This window comes from Xiphophorus hellerii, chromosome 13 (genome assembly GCF_003331165.1).
Source record: "Xiphophorus hellerii strain 12219 chromosome 13, Xiphophorus_hellerii-4.1, whole genome shotgun sequence".
In the NCBI taxonomy this organism is placed as follows: Eukaryota; Metazoa; Chordata; class Actinopteri; order Cyprinodontiformes; family Poeciliidae; genus Xiphophorus; species Xiphophorus hellerii.
The window spans coordinates 26288879-26302018 of NC_045684.1; the positions used below are offsets into that span (position 1 = coordinate 26288879).

The 13140-nt window shown below is 37.8% G+C and overlaps 1 protein-coding gene across 1 annotated transcript; it reads right to left on the reverse strand.

Annotated features, from left to right (window-relative positions):
- Nucleotides 1-1624: 1624 nt before the first annotated feature.
- Nucleotides 1625-12388, reverse strand: tpm3 (tropomyosin 3). Its single transcript, XM_032580578.1, has 10 exons — nucleotides 12144-12388; nucleotides 11212-11337; nucleotides 9491-9624; nucleotides 7184-7301; nucleotides 6716-6786; nucleotides 5390-5465; nucleotides 4643-4705; nucleotides 4407-4476; nucleotides 2137-2215; nucleotides 1625-1780 (listed from the first exon to the last, which is right to left on the reverse strand). Exons 1-10 carry the CDS (start codon nucleotides 12255-12257, stop codon nucleotides 1777-1779), a joined length of 855 nt encoding a protein of 284 aa, XP_032436469.1. The 5' UTR covers nucleotides 12258-12388; the 3' UTR covers nucleotides 1625-1776.
- Nucleotides 12389-13140: the final 752 nt, after the last annotated feature.

The following is a 13140-nucleotide window of genomic DNA, read 5'->3' on the forward strand; positions in this document are numbered from 1 at the left end:
AGTCATTTTTACATTGTTGATACGTCTTCATTTTAACTTGCTGTTCTTCACTTTACAGGCTGGATATCAGCCTCTAAGTAAAGCCCTGATTGGCGCTGACCAGGTCTTCTAGTTGAGCTTGGACTTGATCATCGCTTGCTGGGTTTTACTTATCCAGATGCTTTTTGAACTGACTGCATTTCTCTGAGAAGCTAAGATTTAAGAAGCTTTTTTACTTATAGATTCCAAAATGCTACTTCATCATCATCTAACTGGAAAACAAACAGATCTTCACAAAATGATGGCTGCATTTTTGGAAGAAGTTGGTTTTGGAAATTCTGGTGTCACTCTTATGCATTGAAGCATGTTTGGGCAGATTTGTAAGTAAGCCCACTTCTTCGGATGAGAACCAATCCTACATGTGGATTATATCTGGACTAAGGGTGAACATTTATTTTGTTATCATTTATTGTCAAAAATTTATTTCTGTCGTGATAGGAATTTTAAATTCGATTATTTCTCCTCTATTTTTTGAACTGTTAATAAAAAGCAGTAAAGTTTGTATGTGCAGTTTAATGAAATAACTCAACCTTCTTTACAGATGTAACTTTCCTATTTCAAATAGGAATGTTTTTGAGAGCAGCGTTTATGTTTTTGTTGCTATGAATGCTGTGCCGTGCAGTTACCTAAAGAAGAAGTAATAAGTAGTTTATTATCACAGTAGTAATACAAAATATTGTGATAAAATTCTACCCACCCCTAATCTGGATGCCTTATCAGGACAGATCATCTAAAAACGATCATCTGGATTTATGGAAATACCAGCAAATGCATCAGCTGCAAATCCTTGTTCTTTCTGCAGAATTTTAGTCTGTTAAGGATTTTCTTGGACAATGTAATTTTTTGCTGCCAACACATTTCTGCCAGTCAGTGGAGGCCGATGTGCTCACATGAGAAGTTGAGTAAGCTCTGCACTGGTGGCAGGACTAGCCTGTAGCTTCAACTCAGTAAACAGTGAGTAATAATGTACACTTGTTTCACAGTAAAAACATGAGAATGAATTAATAAGCACCTTAACATTCTCATGAACAATGAGAAAAAAAAATTAGTTAAGTTTAAAATTATTCATACCTCGAAAGGATTTAGGTTTAAACAAATTCAAGTAGTTAAATTAACTTAATTTTACCCTCAAGCTTCTATTGTTTGAAAGCAATTGTGTTTTCGAATGCCCAAGCTGGAGAGCCGTCTTGAATCTGATACACAATCTGTAGAGGGAGCGAATGATTAGGGTGATGGTGAAGAGGCTCAAAGACTTGGTATTCAGATAAATTCTGACAATATTAGTGTTAATATGCAAACAACTAATTAGCATATATAAGAAGGGTTTGATTGCTGTCATGCCTATAAAAAATGTTCTATGACTTTTTGAGTGGTATAAATGATATCGGACATATAATAAAAATTGATGCTGTTTTTACATTGTTTTCATCTCCTCTGAGAGATGCCTATCTTATGTACAATTAGACAGATTTTTGAGGCAAATAAAAAATGTTAACTATGGTTAATAATTAAATTAAATCCAACTACATACAAAGTACAGCTGGAGTAGTTAAAACACAAATACGCTGACTCAGAGCCTGTTTTCTTTGTTCATGCCAGAGATACTAGTAAAAACAGACAGTACATCATTTTTATTCAAACAGAGACCAATGGCAGCGGCACCACAGGAGCCACCAGGTGATGAGGATGAGGAGGGAGGAGGAAGATGATCGGAGCTTGCCCAGGGTTAAGATTCACTTAGCTGAAATACAAAAAGTGTTCAACCATGAAAACTTAACGTAGCTCATCAGAACAGAATAAAGAAAAGCTTTAGTCCAGATTTTGTGGTGTTCTTGGTGTAGTCCTGTCCAGCAGTTCTGCTTTTATCTTTATTAAGAAGAAATCATATTTTTGTTGATGTTCTAACTACTTAAATCTAAAACACATGGTTTCAATAAAATTTTTCTAAAAGTAAACAGACTATTGTGAACTTAGGCTATCATCCTCAAGTACATGCAAGCAAGAAAGACGGTTTACAATTCTGCCTTCTATTTAAATCAAAAGTTGCGATAACATCAGGAAGCTGGGCCTGATAACCTCACACAGGTCAGCACTTACATGGAGGTCATGTCATTGAGGGCGTGGTCCAGCTCCTCACTGATGGCTTTGTACTTGAGCTTCTGAGCATAAAGCTCATCTGTATGTGCACACATAACAAACAATGTGTGGAAAGATGAAAACTGAGCAGAGAAACAGAAACAATGTAGACAGACGAAGAAATAAAAATCCTCAGGAAACAAGTACAGGATTTGGGTTTTGTTTCAACACTGGGTGCCTGTGGCTCAGTGGGAGAGAAGTTGTCATGCAATCAGAAGTTTGAAGGTTCAATTCTAGTTTTCTTGTGCCCGTCATCCCGCGTTGCAGTGTGAATGCAGCTGCAGTGTAAAGTGCTTTGTGCTGCATAGATCCAGTTCCTTTACCATTCTTGTCTTTATTGTCACTAGATGAGTTTGTTGCTAACATGAAAGGTTAAGCAAAAATCTTAAGCTGTCACGGCTGCAGTGACGTTTAGTCTGTCTCCTTCCAAAGTTTGCAATTCTACCGTTTCATCTCATGTTTGCTACTTCAGGGTTAAAATGTTAAAGACTTTCCTTACAACCCTGCTCCATCAATCACAAATCATAAACACGTTTTACACATTCTCTACAGAAATGCAAAATGAATGGTTTTATAAGATCTACATATTTTTATAAGGTGCAGCAGTACTGTCTTTTTGGTTATTGTAATTCCATGACTGTAGAAGCATCACAGAGTGATTGTGATGAGGAGATTATGAAACATGTTAAATTTAGATAAATCTGATGAAAAATAAATATATTTTTGAAGACCTTCATTGTGTGATGGTGTTTCTTCTATTAGGCTTTAAAATGATTGTAAAGGATTAGAACATTGTGTTTGATTTGAGGCAAACCTACACTTATGTTTATTATTGTGTAATTAGCAATTAGTTCACAAGTGTTCTATGCTCCTATTTTTCAGTCTGCATATAAAAAATGTAATTAAAGTAAAAATAAAAATATAGTAATTAAAGGATTCACATCAATGAGTCGCTGTCTATGGGACACAGGTCAGTCTTCAGTTCCAGGGTTAGGAGAAGATTCAATTACACATTTTGTTGATGTCTATATCTACGACGTAAAACCCTAAACTCTAACTTTTAACTCGAGTCGAGCAAATCTCAATCTCGTTGTAATCTGTTGATGACAATGACAAATAAATCTTATCTTATCTTATCTTATCTTATCTAAACCAGACTGCAGAGAATAGAACGCTGGTATGATATTTTGGATTAGTATAATTTAAAAAATAATAATTTTATTTATAATGCTCCTATCTATCAAATTCAAATCTCAAATGGCACATTCACATGATGGTTTGCTGATGTGGGCTACAAAGGTCAAGGGCAGACCAGGAACAGAACTGGTAATTCACCAGTTTACCAGAGAGCCACCGTCATTTACAACATTCTTTCATGAAATGATGCATTTGGGGTTAAATGTGATTTTATGCCAGCCATACATTTGTCATACATTAAGATAGCTGTATGTTAGGCTCTGCTGCTTTAATGTATTGTAGCAGCCAAAGTAGTGGGCTAGGGCAACGAATCATGAGACAGTTTCTCATGATGTCATTGTGTTGAACTTCTGGGTTTACAGTTAATGCAGTTACTGTTATTTGCCATGTAAACACAGAGCACTCTAGTTTGTATTTCTGCTTGAAGCAGCATCACCATGACCTCAAGAACTAGACCCTGGATCCAGATGTTTAAAATGAGTCGACTCCAGATTGGGTGACTTAGTCTCAGAGGAAGCTAGAGCTTGGCATGAAAAGGTGTGTTATCAATACACCTCCTAGATGGAAACCCAAAAATGACAGTTGCCCAAAAATGACGCTGGGGAGAGGGAAGTTTGGTTTCCCTGCAGGACTCATTATCTCTACTACTCATTTTTGAAACTTGGAAGACAATAGGTGATACATGTATCATGTAGAGCAACTGCAGATGCAATGGGCAGCCATTAATCTCTGTTGAACAGGATGCAGAAGACCATAAGAAATCTCCCTCAGTAATCTGTGATGTTGTTATCAATTGTATCTCAGAAACTGAAGTGGAAGGAGGTGGAAACTAGAATAGATAATCCAATTCACCAATCAGTCCTTCTTAGTTGTGCACAAGCTTAATCAGAAATCTTGCTTCAACATTTTGTTTGCAAATTCAGTATCAGAAAGCTGATTGTTGAGAAACACTGCAGACTTCATGGCAGGTTGGCACTTGTTCAAGTCATTTTAAATAATACACATGCTGATAAATTTAAGAGACAATTCTCTACCTTCCAGATCATCAATAGTCTTCTCCAGCTTGGCTACAGATCTTTCAGCAAACTCAGCTCTCGTCTCAGCCTGAGAACAGAATAAAAGAAACGTCTGATCACAAAATATCTGAGGGAAATCCTTTGTGAGAGAAACAAACACCTGAATATGTATGTAATGGTAACTTGTGAAACATGTTTTGGATTAAAAACAGAGCAAAATTATTTGATGATGAAAACTCAGTCTTCATGCTCACCTCTTTCAGCTTGTCAGTTAGGATCTTGATTTCTTCCTCATACTTGTCCTCTTTTTGAGAATACTGTGAAGGGAGAGCAGCAGTGTCATCTTGAGCTCTACTGTTCCATCCCTCACCCCTCTAGATCCACCACCAGTATTAGACTGGAACTGAGAGGCACTAAAGATTATTTTTCAGACATGAACTCTGATCTTGTCCTGATAGGATACTGGGAGAAATCTACTGCATCAGTGGTTCCCAGAGTCAGGCTGTGGCTCTCTTCAGAAATCACACTATACCACACATATAAGTGTGGTAAAATAAAAAGCATCTTGATGCTGGAAATATTTCAACAATTACAATTATATTTCATGTTGATGCTGTTTGTGATGCTATTATTCCCTCTGTTTAATTACCTCTTGTTAATATTTGCATGTGTAAGCAATAATTTGGAGGTTCAGTACAACATAATGTTATAATGACTGTGTGAGCATAATTTGCCCATTGGGTTTATGGGTAGAATATAATCACTTTCAAAAGACAGATGAAGAGATGCATTATGTTGATCAAAGCATATCAAATATCCTAAATTTAGTTTATGTCAGTACATATGAACTAGGGAGCAAGAATCAGAAAAACATCAACCAACTACTTGCTCACTGTGAATTCTCCTGAGAACATTCTAGCCATTTGGACTGTATGTGTGCTACTGATGATCGGACTTTGAGTTCACATCTAATGGTTCTGCAGCTGGTGGTGCTGTCCCACCTTCTCAGCTTGTGCCTCCAGAGACTTAAGGTTGTTGGTGACATTCTTCAGTTCCTCCTCCAGCTCTGCACATTTTCTGGTTTTGATGAATAAAGACATAATGTTAGTGGAGGCAAAAGTGAACAGTTTGATCAGTCACATTCAGACTAATATTGTAAAAAGTCCCTTAAGATGTTAACATTTAGTCCCTATGGCAACAACCTTAGAAAGGACTCTGAACAATAAATGCTGTTAGATGTAGCTTTAGCTTTGCTGACAAAATGGCTTCCAGACATAAGGAAAAAAGAGAACAAACTACCTAAACAAATCAGTGTCAGTGTCAGATATCTGTTTAATGACAGATAGTGAAGCTAGAGGCTATGTATTTTTCAAGTTAGTCAGGAAATGGTCTCTCAGGGCAATGCTTTAGTCTGAACAGGATCTTATTCTGAGAATGTCAGAGCTTTGCAGAACTTTACTGCAGTTCAAAGAAAATAAATATTCATGAGGTGAAGACAAGAGCTATGAAAACACATATTACTGTTATAAACATATATAAACCATTTTAATTGACATCACATGACTCAAATATTCTCAACAAACTCATAAGAAAGACAGAGTCAGTTGTGGGGATGCAGCTGGCTTCACTGGAGGAGGTGAAGAGACCACAAAATATCTTAAATCCCATGTAGTAAAGATGTACTGTTGCACCATTATGGAGCCTGCTATAGCTAAAACCAAAGAAACGATAAAAAACCTCCTCCACAAATGTCCACCACCTGTGAGGACGGGTGTAGAGGTTTGGTGCAGACTGTGCCATTTCTCTGTATTAAAAGAAGTTAGCTGATGTTATCAGGTATCTTATTTTAATGCCTCCTGCACACCTCCCTTTGGAGGACATATCCCACTGGAAAGAGACCCCAAGGCTGACTCTGAACTAACTGAGGGGGTCAATAAGTCTCCTCTGGCCTGGGAATGCTTTGAGATATCCTGGAATATGGTGAGAAACATTGCCGGTAGGAGGATGTCTGGGTTTCCTAAACCTTCCACCTCCTTTACCTTAGGAGAAAAACAATTGGAGTTTTGGTTATGTGACTGATTTTCACAAGGCAGCAATGCAACCAAAACCATTAGCTGCTCCCTCTATTAGCTGATACATTTCCACTGCATAAACAAAAGGTCAAGACTATATCAGTCACCGCTGGCTGATCTCTGGTCTGAAGTATCCTGAACGTTTCTAAATAAATGAATTACTTGTTAACCAAATGTGTGTGTCACCTGGGCACTGCCTGCATGAACTGCTGCATTAATGGTTATATTTGTTACGTATTATAGTGAGACACTCACGCCTCAGCCAGTTCTGCTCTCTCCTCAGTCCGTTCCAACTCTCCTTCTACAATCACCAGCTTACGAGCCACCTAGAAAAATGCATGTATAGAGTTAGCTTGTTTTACAGGAAACTTTCAAACACAATAAACTCACTCAGTTAAGCACCAAGTCAAACGCACAAAAGGAGTGGCTAACCATAGGATGGGAATTTAATGACTTAAATTTCCAAGCAGCTTTGGCCTTTGTTTAGGCCAAACAGAATGACAGACAGTGTTTACACACTGTTATCAGAGCATCCAGCAGCTAGTCAGTATGGTCAGCTACGTTCACCAGACACAGGTAATGCTTAATTCATACTCCAGGTCTCATTAAAACAACACCAACATGTCTTACTGTCACTTGTTGATTATAATAAAGCACTAATTGAAAGGAAATTCATGGAGTTCAGAAAAACATCCCTCAGTCACACTGCAGTCGTAGAATCACCTCCTCATATTTGCGATCAGCTTCTTCAGCAATGTGTTTGGCTTCCTTCAGCTGGATCTCCTGGAGTTCCATCTTCTCCTCGTCCTTTAGGGCCCTGTTCTCAATCACCTTCATGCCTCTGTGCAGAGAAACAATCAGTCATTTCTTCTTCATTACAAACAATTGTTAAAGTTAGTTTTTTTTATCTTCCTTAAGAACAGTTGTTGGTTCTTCCCAGTACTAGCTAATGAGCCAGAGTTCAGGCTGGTACTCAGTTATTTTGCACCTTTCCACGTATTTTTCCTGTATGATTTGTGGTGGTTTGAAGATTTCTGCACATATCACTTCAAACTTAGTGAATTTCAACCCAAAAATGAAGCAACTGACAGAAAAATTTTTAAGGCAGAAATTAGAAATTCAATGAGAAACAAAATAACATGACCTCTGGACTCTGATCCTATTGACACAGAGTTGCTGACTTCATAGTCCAACGATTATGAAATGCTGCTTTAAATAATCTTATGGTTTCACCTAAAGATTCTCTGAATGGATCCATGGTGCGTGTTTGTTTTTGAGTTAGAGATGGAAAGTTACAACTTTTATCATTAGTGGGGAAAAAATTGTGTGACAAGAAATTAATTGATAATGTTTTCAAACTTCAAATAACCACTGTCCAGTTTTGCTTTGTGAATTCATTTTGTTTGCTGTTGGTTTTCAATAAGTATTAAAATATTTGCATATTTATTGCAACTTCTGTGTACAACTTAGGTGGACAATTGCATTATTTCTTGTAAATGATGTACAGAAGAAAACTGTTTTATAAAGAGTGAGTGTTATCTCTAGAGTAGAGTTTGTGAGACTCTGGCTGTAAGCACCATTGTCAATTCATAAATGTATTTTACTGTTATTGCAATAATTACCACAAAATATTATGAAAACACAACTCCTTATGTCCCCTCCTTAGTGTGAACACAGGCTGACTGAACCAAGCACCAGCTTAAAATGAAAGAGATTCAAGTTCTACAGCCAGGAGTTTGAATTTAGAGAGACGTGGTCTTCACTGGACCACCCACCAGAGCATCAGCAGCAGTTCTGTTACGTTTTTGCAGTTGAAAGATGTGGCCTCCATATATGTTGCTTGTTTTTTTCTAGCAAACCCTATAGATTTATTTATGATAGGACTGGAATCTGAAGAGTTTGGAATGAAGACGTCGAACGTCTAGATGGGTTTATGAGCCACTTTCTACCATCCAGTTGACATGGGCTAGTGTCTACTTTAAGCACTCTTGGTCAGTAAAGTTATAGGTATTCCTCATCAGTCTGTTTTTTATGGAACAAATAGTGTTGGACAGTGAATTTGGCTATTTCAGTTATCTAAGTTTTTTTTTTATCCTTTATTGTTTTTGACAGCATTAACCAATTTCGGCTCGTTGTCATATTTAGTTTTATTGTTGTCAACTTTTGTTTCATTTGATTTGCAAATTTGTTATGGCTTTTGTCCAATCTCTGCACACACAAGTACAAACCAGAATATGTACATACCAGAGGAGTTGTAGGTAATGGAGAAGCTGCTGTAGCTGATCAGGGTTCAGTGTTGATAAATATATAAAAATGTGGCACAGAGGTTTTAAAGAACCACTTAGTCGAATGTTTGAATGTTGATCTATTTACCTGGAAAAAAAACCTGTTACAATAAAAAGACTGAAATGTTACTACTAATATGTAATTACTATTACTATTTATATTGTTACAATTTATAGTTTTAATGTGTTTTTCTCCACTTTTGAATGCCGACCTTCTGTAGCTCCCTGTCAATAATTGGTTGCCTAGTGGATTGAAAATTCTTTGGTTTTCTGTTGTTTTTGCTTGACCCCTCTGACTGAATTCATTTATAGGGACACTGATGCCATCCCTGCTGAATGAAATGTATCATTTGATCACAACTGATTAAATTTTTCCATTACCCAGCATTAGTTTGAATGAGCGGTTGCTGTAAAGTCAACAATACAACACAAGCCAGCGATTGTTGCTACGTGTTTGTCAGGAGGAGTGAATGATGCAATCTGCTGAGATTCTTGACAAACATTTTACTACTCTGTATAATTAACTGAGTTTACTGTACTGTCTGAAAACTAGGATCAACTGGAAAGTTTGTGTGACTGATTTGAAATGATTTTTTTTGGTAATTGACTTGAGATGATATTTGTTGTGAATTGAACTATGGGAACTATGTCTGCCACCGGAATTAAAATACAACTCTTGTATTTATTGCTCATACACAACCAAAGGGGGGAAAAAAAGTTTGTTGCAAGCCCAGTTAGACGTCACCTCTCGCTCTCATCAGCGGCTTTTTCAGCTTCTTCCAGTTTCTGCAGGGCTGTTGCCAGTCTCTCCTGCGCTCGGTCCAACTCCTCCTCCACAAGCTGGATACGTCTGTTCAGGGAAGCCACCTCTGCCTCGGCCTACATCCAGACAAACATGGTGTGGATTCATTCAAACATGAAACATGACCAATATCAGCTGTAAAAGACTGATGCACCAACAGTTTTTCTTTCTGATAGGTTTTTAGTTTCAAAACCTAGATTTAAAATCTGGATCCCTCTGTGACAAGTGGAGATGTAGCTTCTGTTGTAGCTTTTAGTCATACAAAAATTTTTTAAAAAATTAAACCAAAAAATATCCAAAGTAAATGGCAAGATATTTGGAAAAATTATTTGAGACAATTGCTGAAATAAAAATTGCTTGCTTCTATATTTCCTGTGGAAGAACTGTTAGCTTGTTAGCTAAACAGTCTAAACTGTGCGTGCTCTGCAGGTATTTGCCTGGGTGACAGCTGTTTCATCTATATAGAGACACTGACAAATTGTTCAGTAGTGAGTCAGGGTTCATTCAGTCGCAGAAGAACAGAGTCCTGAAGTAAAAAACATTTTTGTATTTCTTTTCTGGTTTTGATTAAACATAGATAACAGAGTGAAGAAACAAGAATGACCCATTGATCTGTCTGTGGCTGAATAGGACTCCATTGAGACCACAGTGTCAGACAACTGCTAAGCATATTTAAAGTAATGCAGAAAAATTCTCTGAGATAATAACATTTTTTCTCTTTGAACCAACAGAGCAACACAAAATGAGTATGATAATATTTGCCTTAAAAAAAGAGGGTAGTAGTTGCTGAACAGTGACCTGGGAGCCGTGGGTAGAGCCCCAAAAATGGACATGAGCCATTGTCAAGGTTAAGCAGGTGACATCAGAATCAAAATAGGAGCCTGAATCCTCCCAACAGCTGTGAGCGTTCCATTCAGGGCACCATGAGAATGGAATGTGACACAGAGAAAAGAAATCAGATGAGCTCAGTTTGCACTGAACACATTCAAGGTTGCATACAGTGAGGTCCTCAAATTCATGTTGACATCAAAACTAAATGAAAATAAGATTAAACAACTGATGAAGTTCTGAATCCCCAGGACTATCTGCCTCTTCATGACTCAGAAACCAGTAGAACCAGTTTAGCTCTCCACTCTACACCTCACATCCAACATTAAACACAGTTGAAGTTGCTTTATTAGAATTATAAAATACATATTCCTTCTAAAGCAAAAACAATTTTTACTGCCAGTTTTATGACATGAAGTACAGTAATGTGTTACTGTATATGCTGTGTGTCTGTCAGCTTACAGCTGTTCTTTCTCCAGGCAGAATTCTAAACTGGAGGTCATGGTAAATGTAACTGCTGCTACAAGAACACAGTGTAAATAAGCATTATGCTACTGAAGTCACTAAAACTTAATGACTCCAAATCTTATCTTGTGACATAGTGCCTTGTTGTACTTTGTGCTGTCATGTGTTTTGGGTTTGTCTACACTATTGTAAATGATATATTTGATCTCCATTACACTTATTAAACTTAATGAACAAGCAAAAATAAATTTTCTTGAGCTAACTGAAACCAGGTCCACATTCAATTCCTTCTGGTCAAAGAAGAGAAAATGCCCTCTGAACATGTCTGAGTCTGTGTAGCATGGCTTCGCTTCCAGAGGTGTGTCACTCACATCAGCAGCCTTTTTGTCAGCAACCTCCAGCTTCTCCTGGGCATCCTTAAGGGCTTCTGAATATTTATCCAGCTCATCTTCTGTCCCCTTCAGCTTCTTTTGCATCTGCAGAAGTTCGTCTTCATGCTGATGGTGTAAAAGACCACAAAGGATCAGAAGCACTGCAACCATGTATAAAATTATACTGACTTAAACTTTTTAAACTAAAAGAACATTTATTGATTTCTGTTTAAAAATTCCTCTGGCCCTTGTTAGGGAACAAACTTGATTCCACACAATGGCCACTTTAAGGAAGTGTACTAAATATAGTACATATGTATTATATATATTTACAATTAATCTGCATTAGATTTTTTTAAAGTAAACATTTTTTGTTCTTGTTTTCTAGCAGTACATTCTGAAATTGTCACTAAACCCATTCTAACCCGACTGTTTCTACTTAACCACAGATATTAGCCTCTGTTGGAGCCATTTTGTTGTCGTTGAGTCGTGTTTAGGTTTGCTACTATAAAAAAAAGAAAGATTTTTTTCCCAGTAAAAAGATAAAAGCAGACAGTAGATCAAAATCATAAGTACATTTCTAAAGACAGATTGGTCATCTTCTGAAACTGCAGGCAGGCCAAGTCCAGGTGAAACTTTCAAGTCTGTTAAGAAAATTTAAAAAGATAGATCCAAATAATCATATAAAAATGTTGTGGTTACTGATTGCTCCTGATGGGGCCCATAACTTGGGCCCCATAAGAAGCGGTGCTGTTTTTGGTTTAGGAGTTAGGTTTAGGACTAAGGTGTGAACTGGTACTAGTTAAGTTTAGGGTAGGTGTCAGGGTTAGGTTGTAGGAATTAAGGAAAAATGAATGGAAGTCAATACAAAGTCCTTGTGAAGATAGAAAGACTGGGTGTGTGTGTGTGTGTGTGGGTGTTCCATGACAGACCTGTTTGCTCCTCTCCTCGGCTCCTTTCTTGTCTGCCTCAGCTTGCTCAGCCCGGTCCAATGCATTCTCCTTGTCCAGCTTCAGCATAAGCATCTTTTTTTTGATGGCTTCCATGTTTGCTGTTGGGGGTTGTTTGCAGACTGAAAAAGACTAAAGATAAAGACAGATTTCTGCAGGGTGTGGACCTGGTGGACCTGGTGGTCTGGCAAACTAGAGGACAAACCAAACAGTAAGCAGTTCATTTATATGACAGACACTGAGACCCTCCCATTACAAAGCCCCTCCACTTACTGACTGGGATATAACGAGTGACAACTGTTGGGAGTCTACAGTTGTCTCTCTGTGTGACGGGGTCAGTCAGGAGCAGTTTATTAAGTTTGGGTGTAAACCATGCATGGCTAAAATTAGGCTAAAAAACACAAAAAAAATAGGTTAGAATATTCCATCCATCTTCTGTTCACCCTTTGTCCCTAATGGGGTCGGAGGGTTGCTGGTGTCTATCTCCAGCTACGTTCCAGGCGAGAGGCGGGGTACACCCTGGACAGGTTGCCAGTCTGTCACAGGGCAACACAGAGACATACAGGACAAACAACCATGCACACAGGGAGAATTTAGAGAGACCAATTAACCTGACAGTCATGTTTTTGGACTGTGGGAGGAAGCCGGAGAACCCGGAGAGAAACTCCATGCAGAAAGACCCCAGCCGGGAATCGAACCCAGGACCTTCTTGCTGCAAGGCAACAGTGCTACCAACTGCGCCACTGTGCAGCCCCGGTAGAATATCATAATATATGAATATTAGAATATTTATGTTCAAATTCATTTATCATTTCCATGACCTCTGAAAAGAACCCACAAATGAAACATTTTCCCACATTACAACCAAAATTCAATTTTATTGTAATTTTATATAATGATAGAACAACACAAAGTAGACTATTACTGTGAGGTCTAAGAAAAATGGTGCAGTTTTATTTTCTTTTGAATAAACACCTAA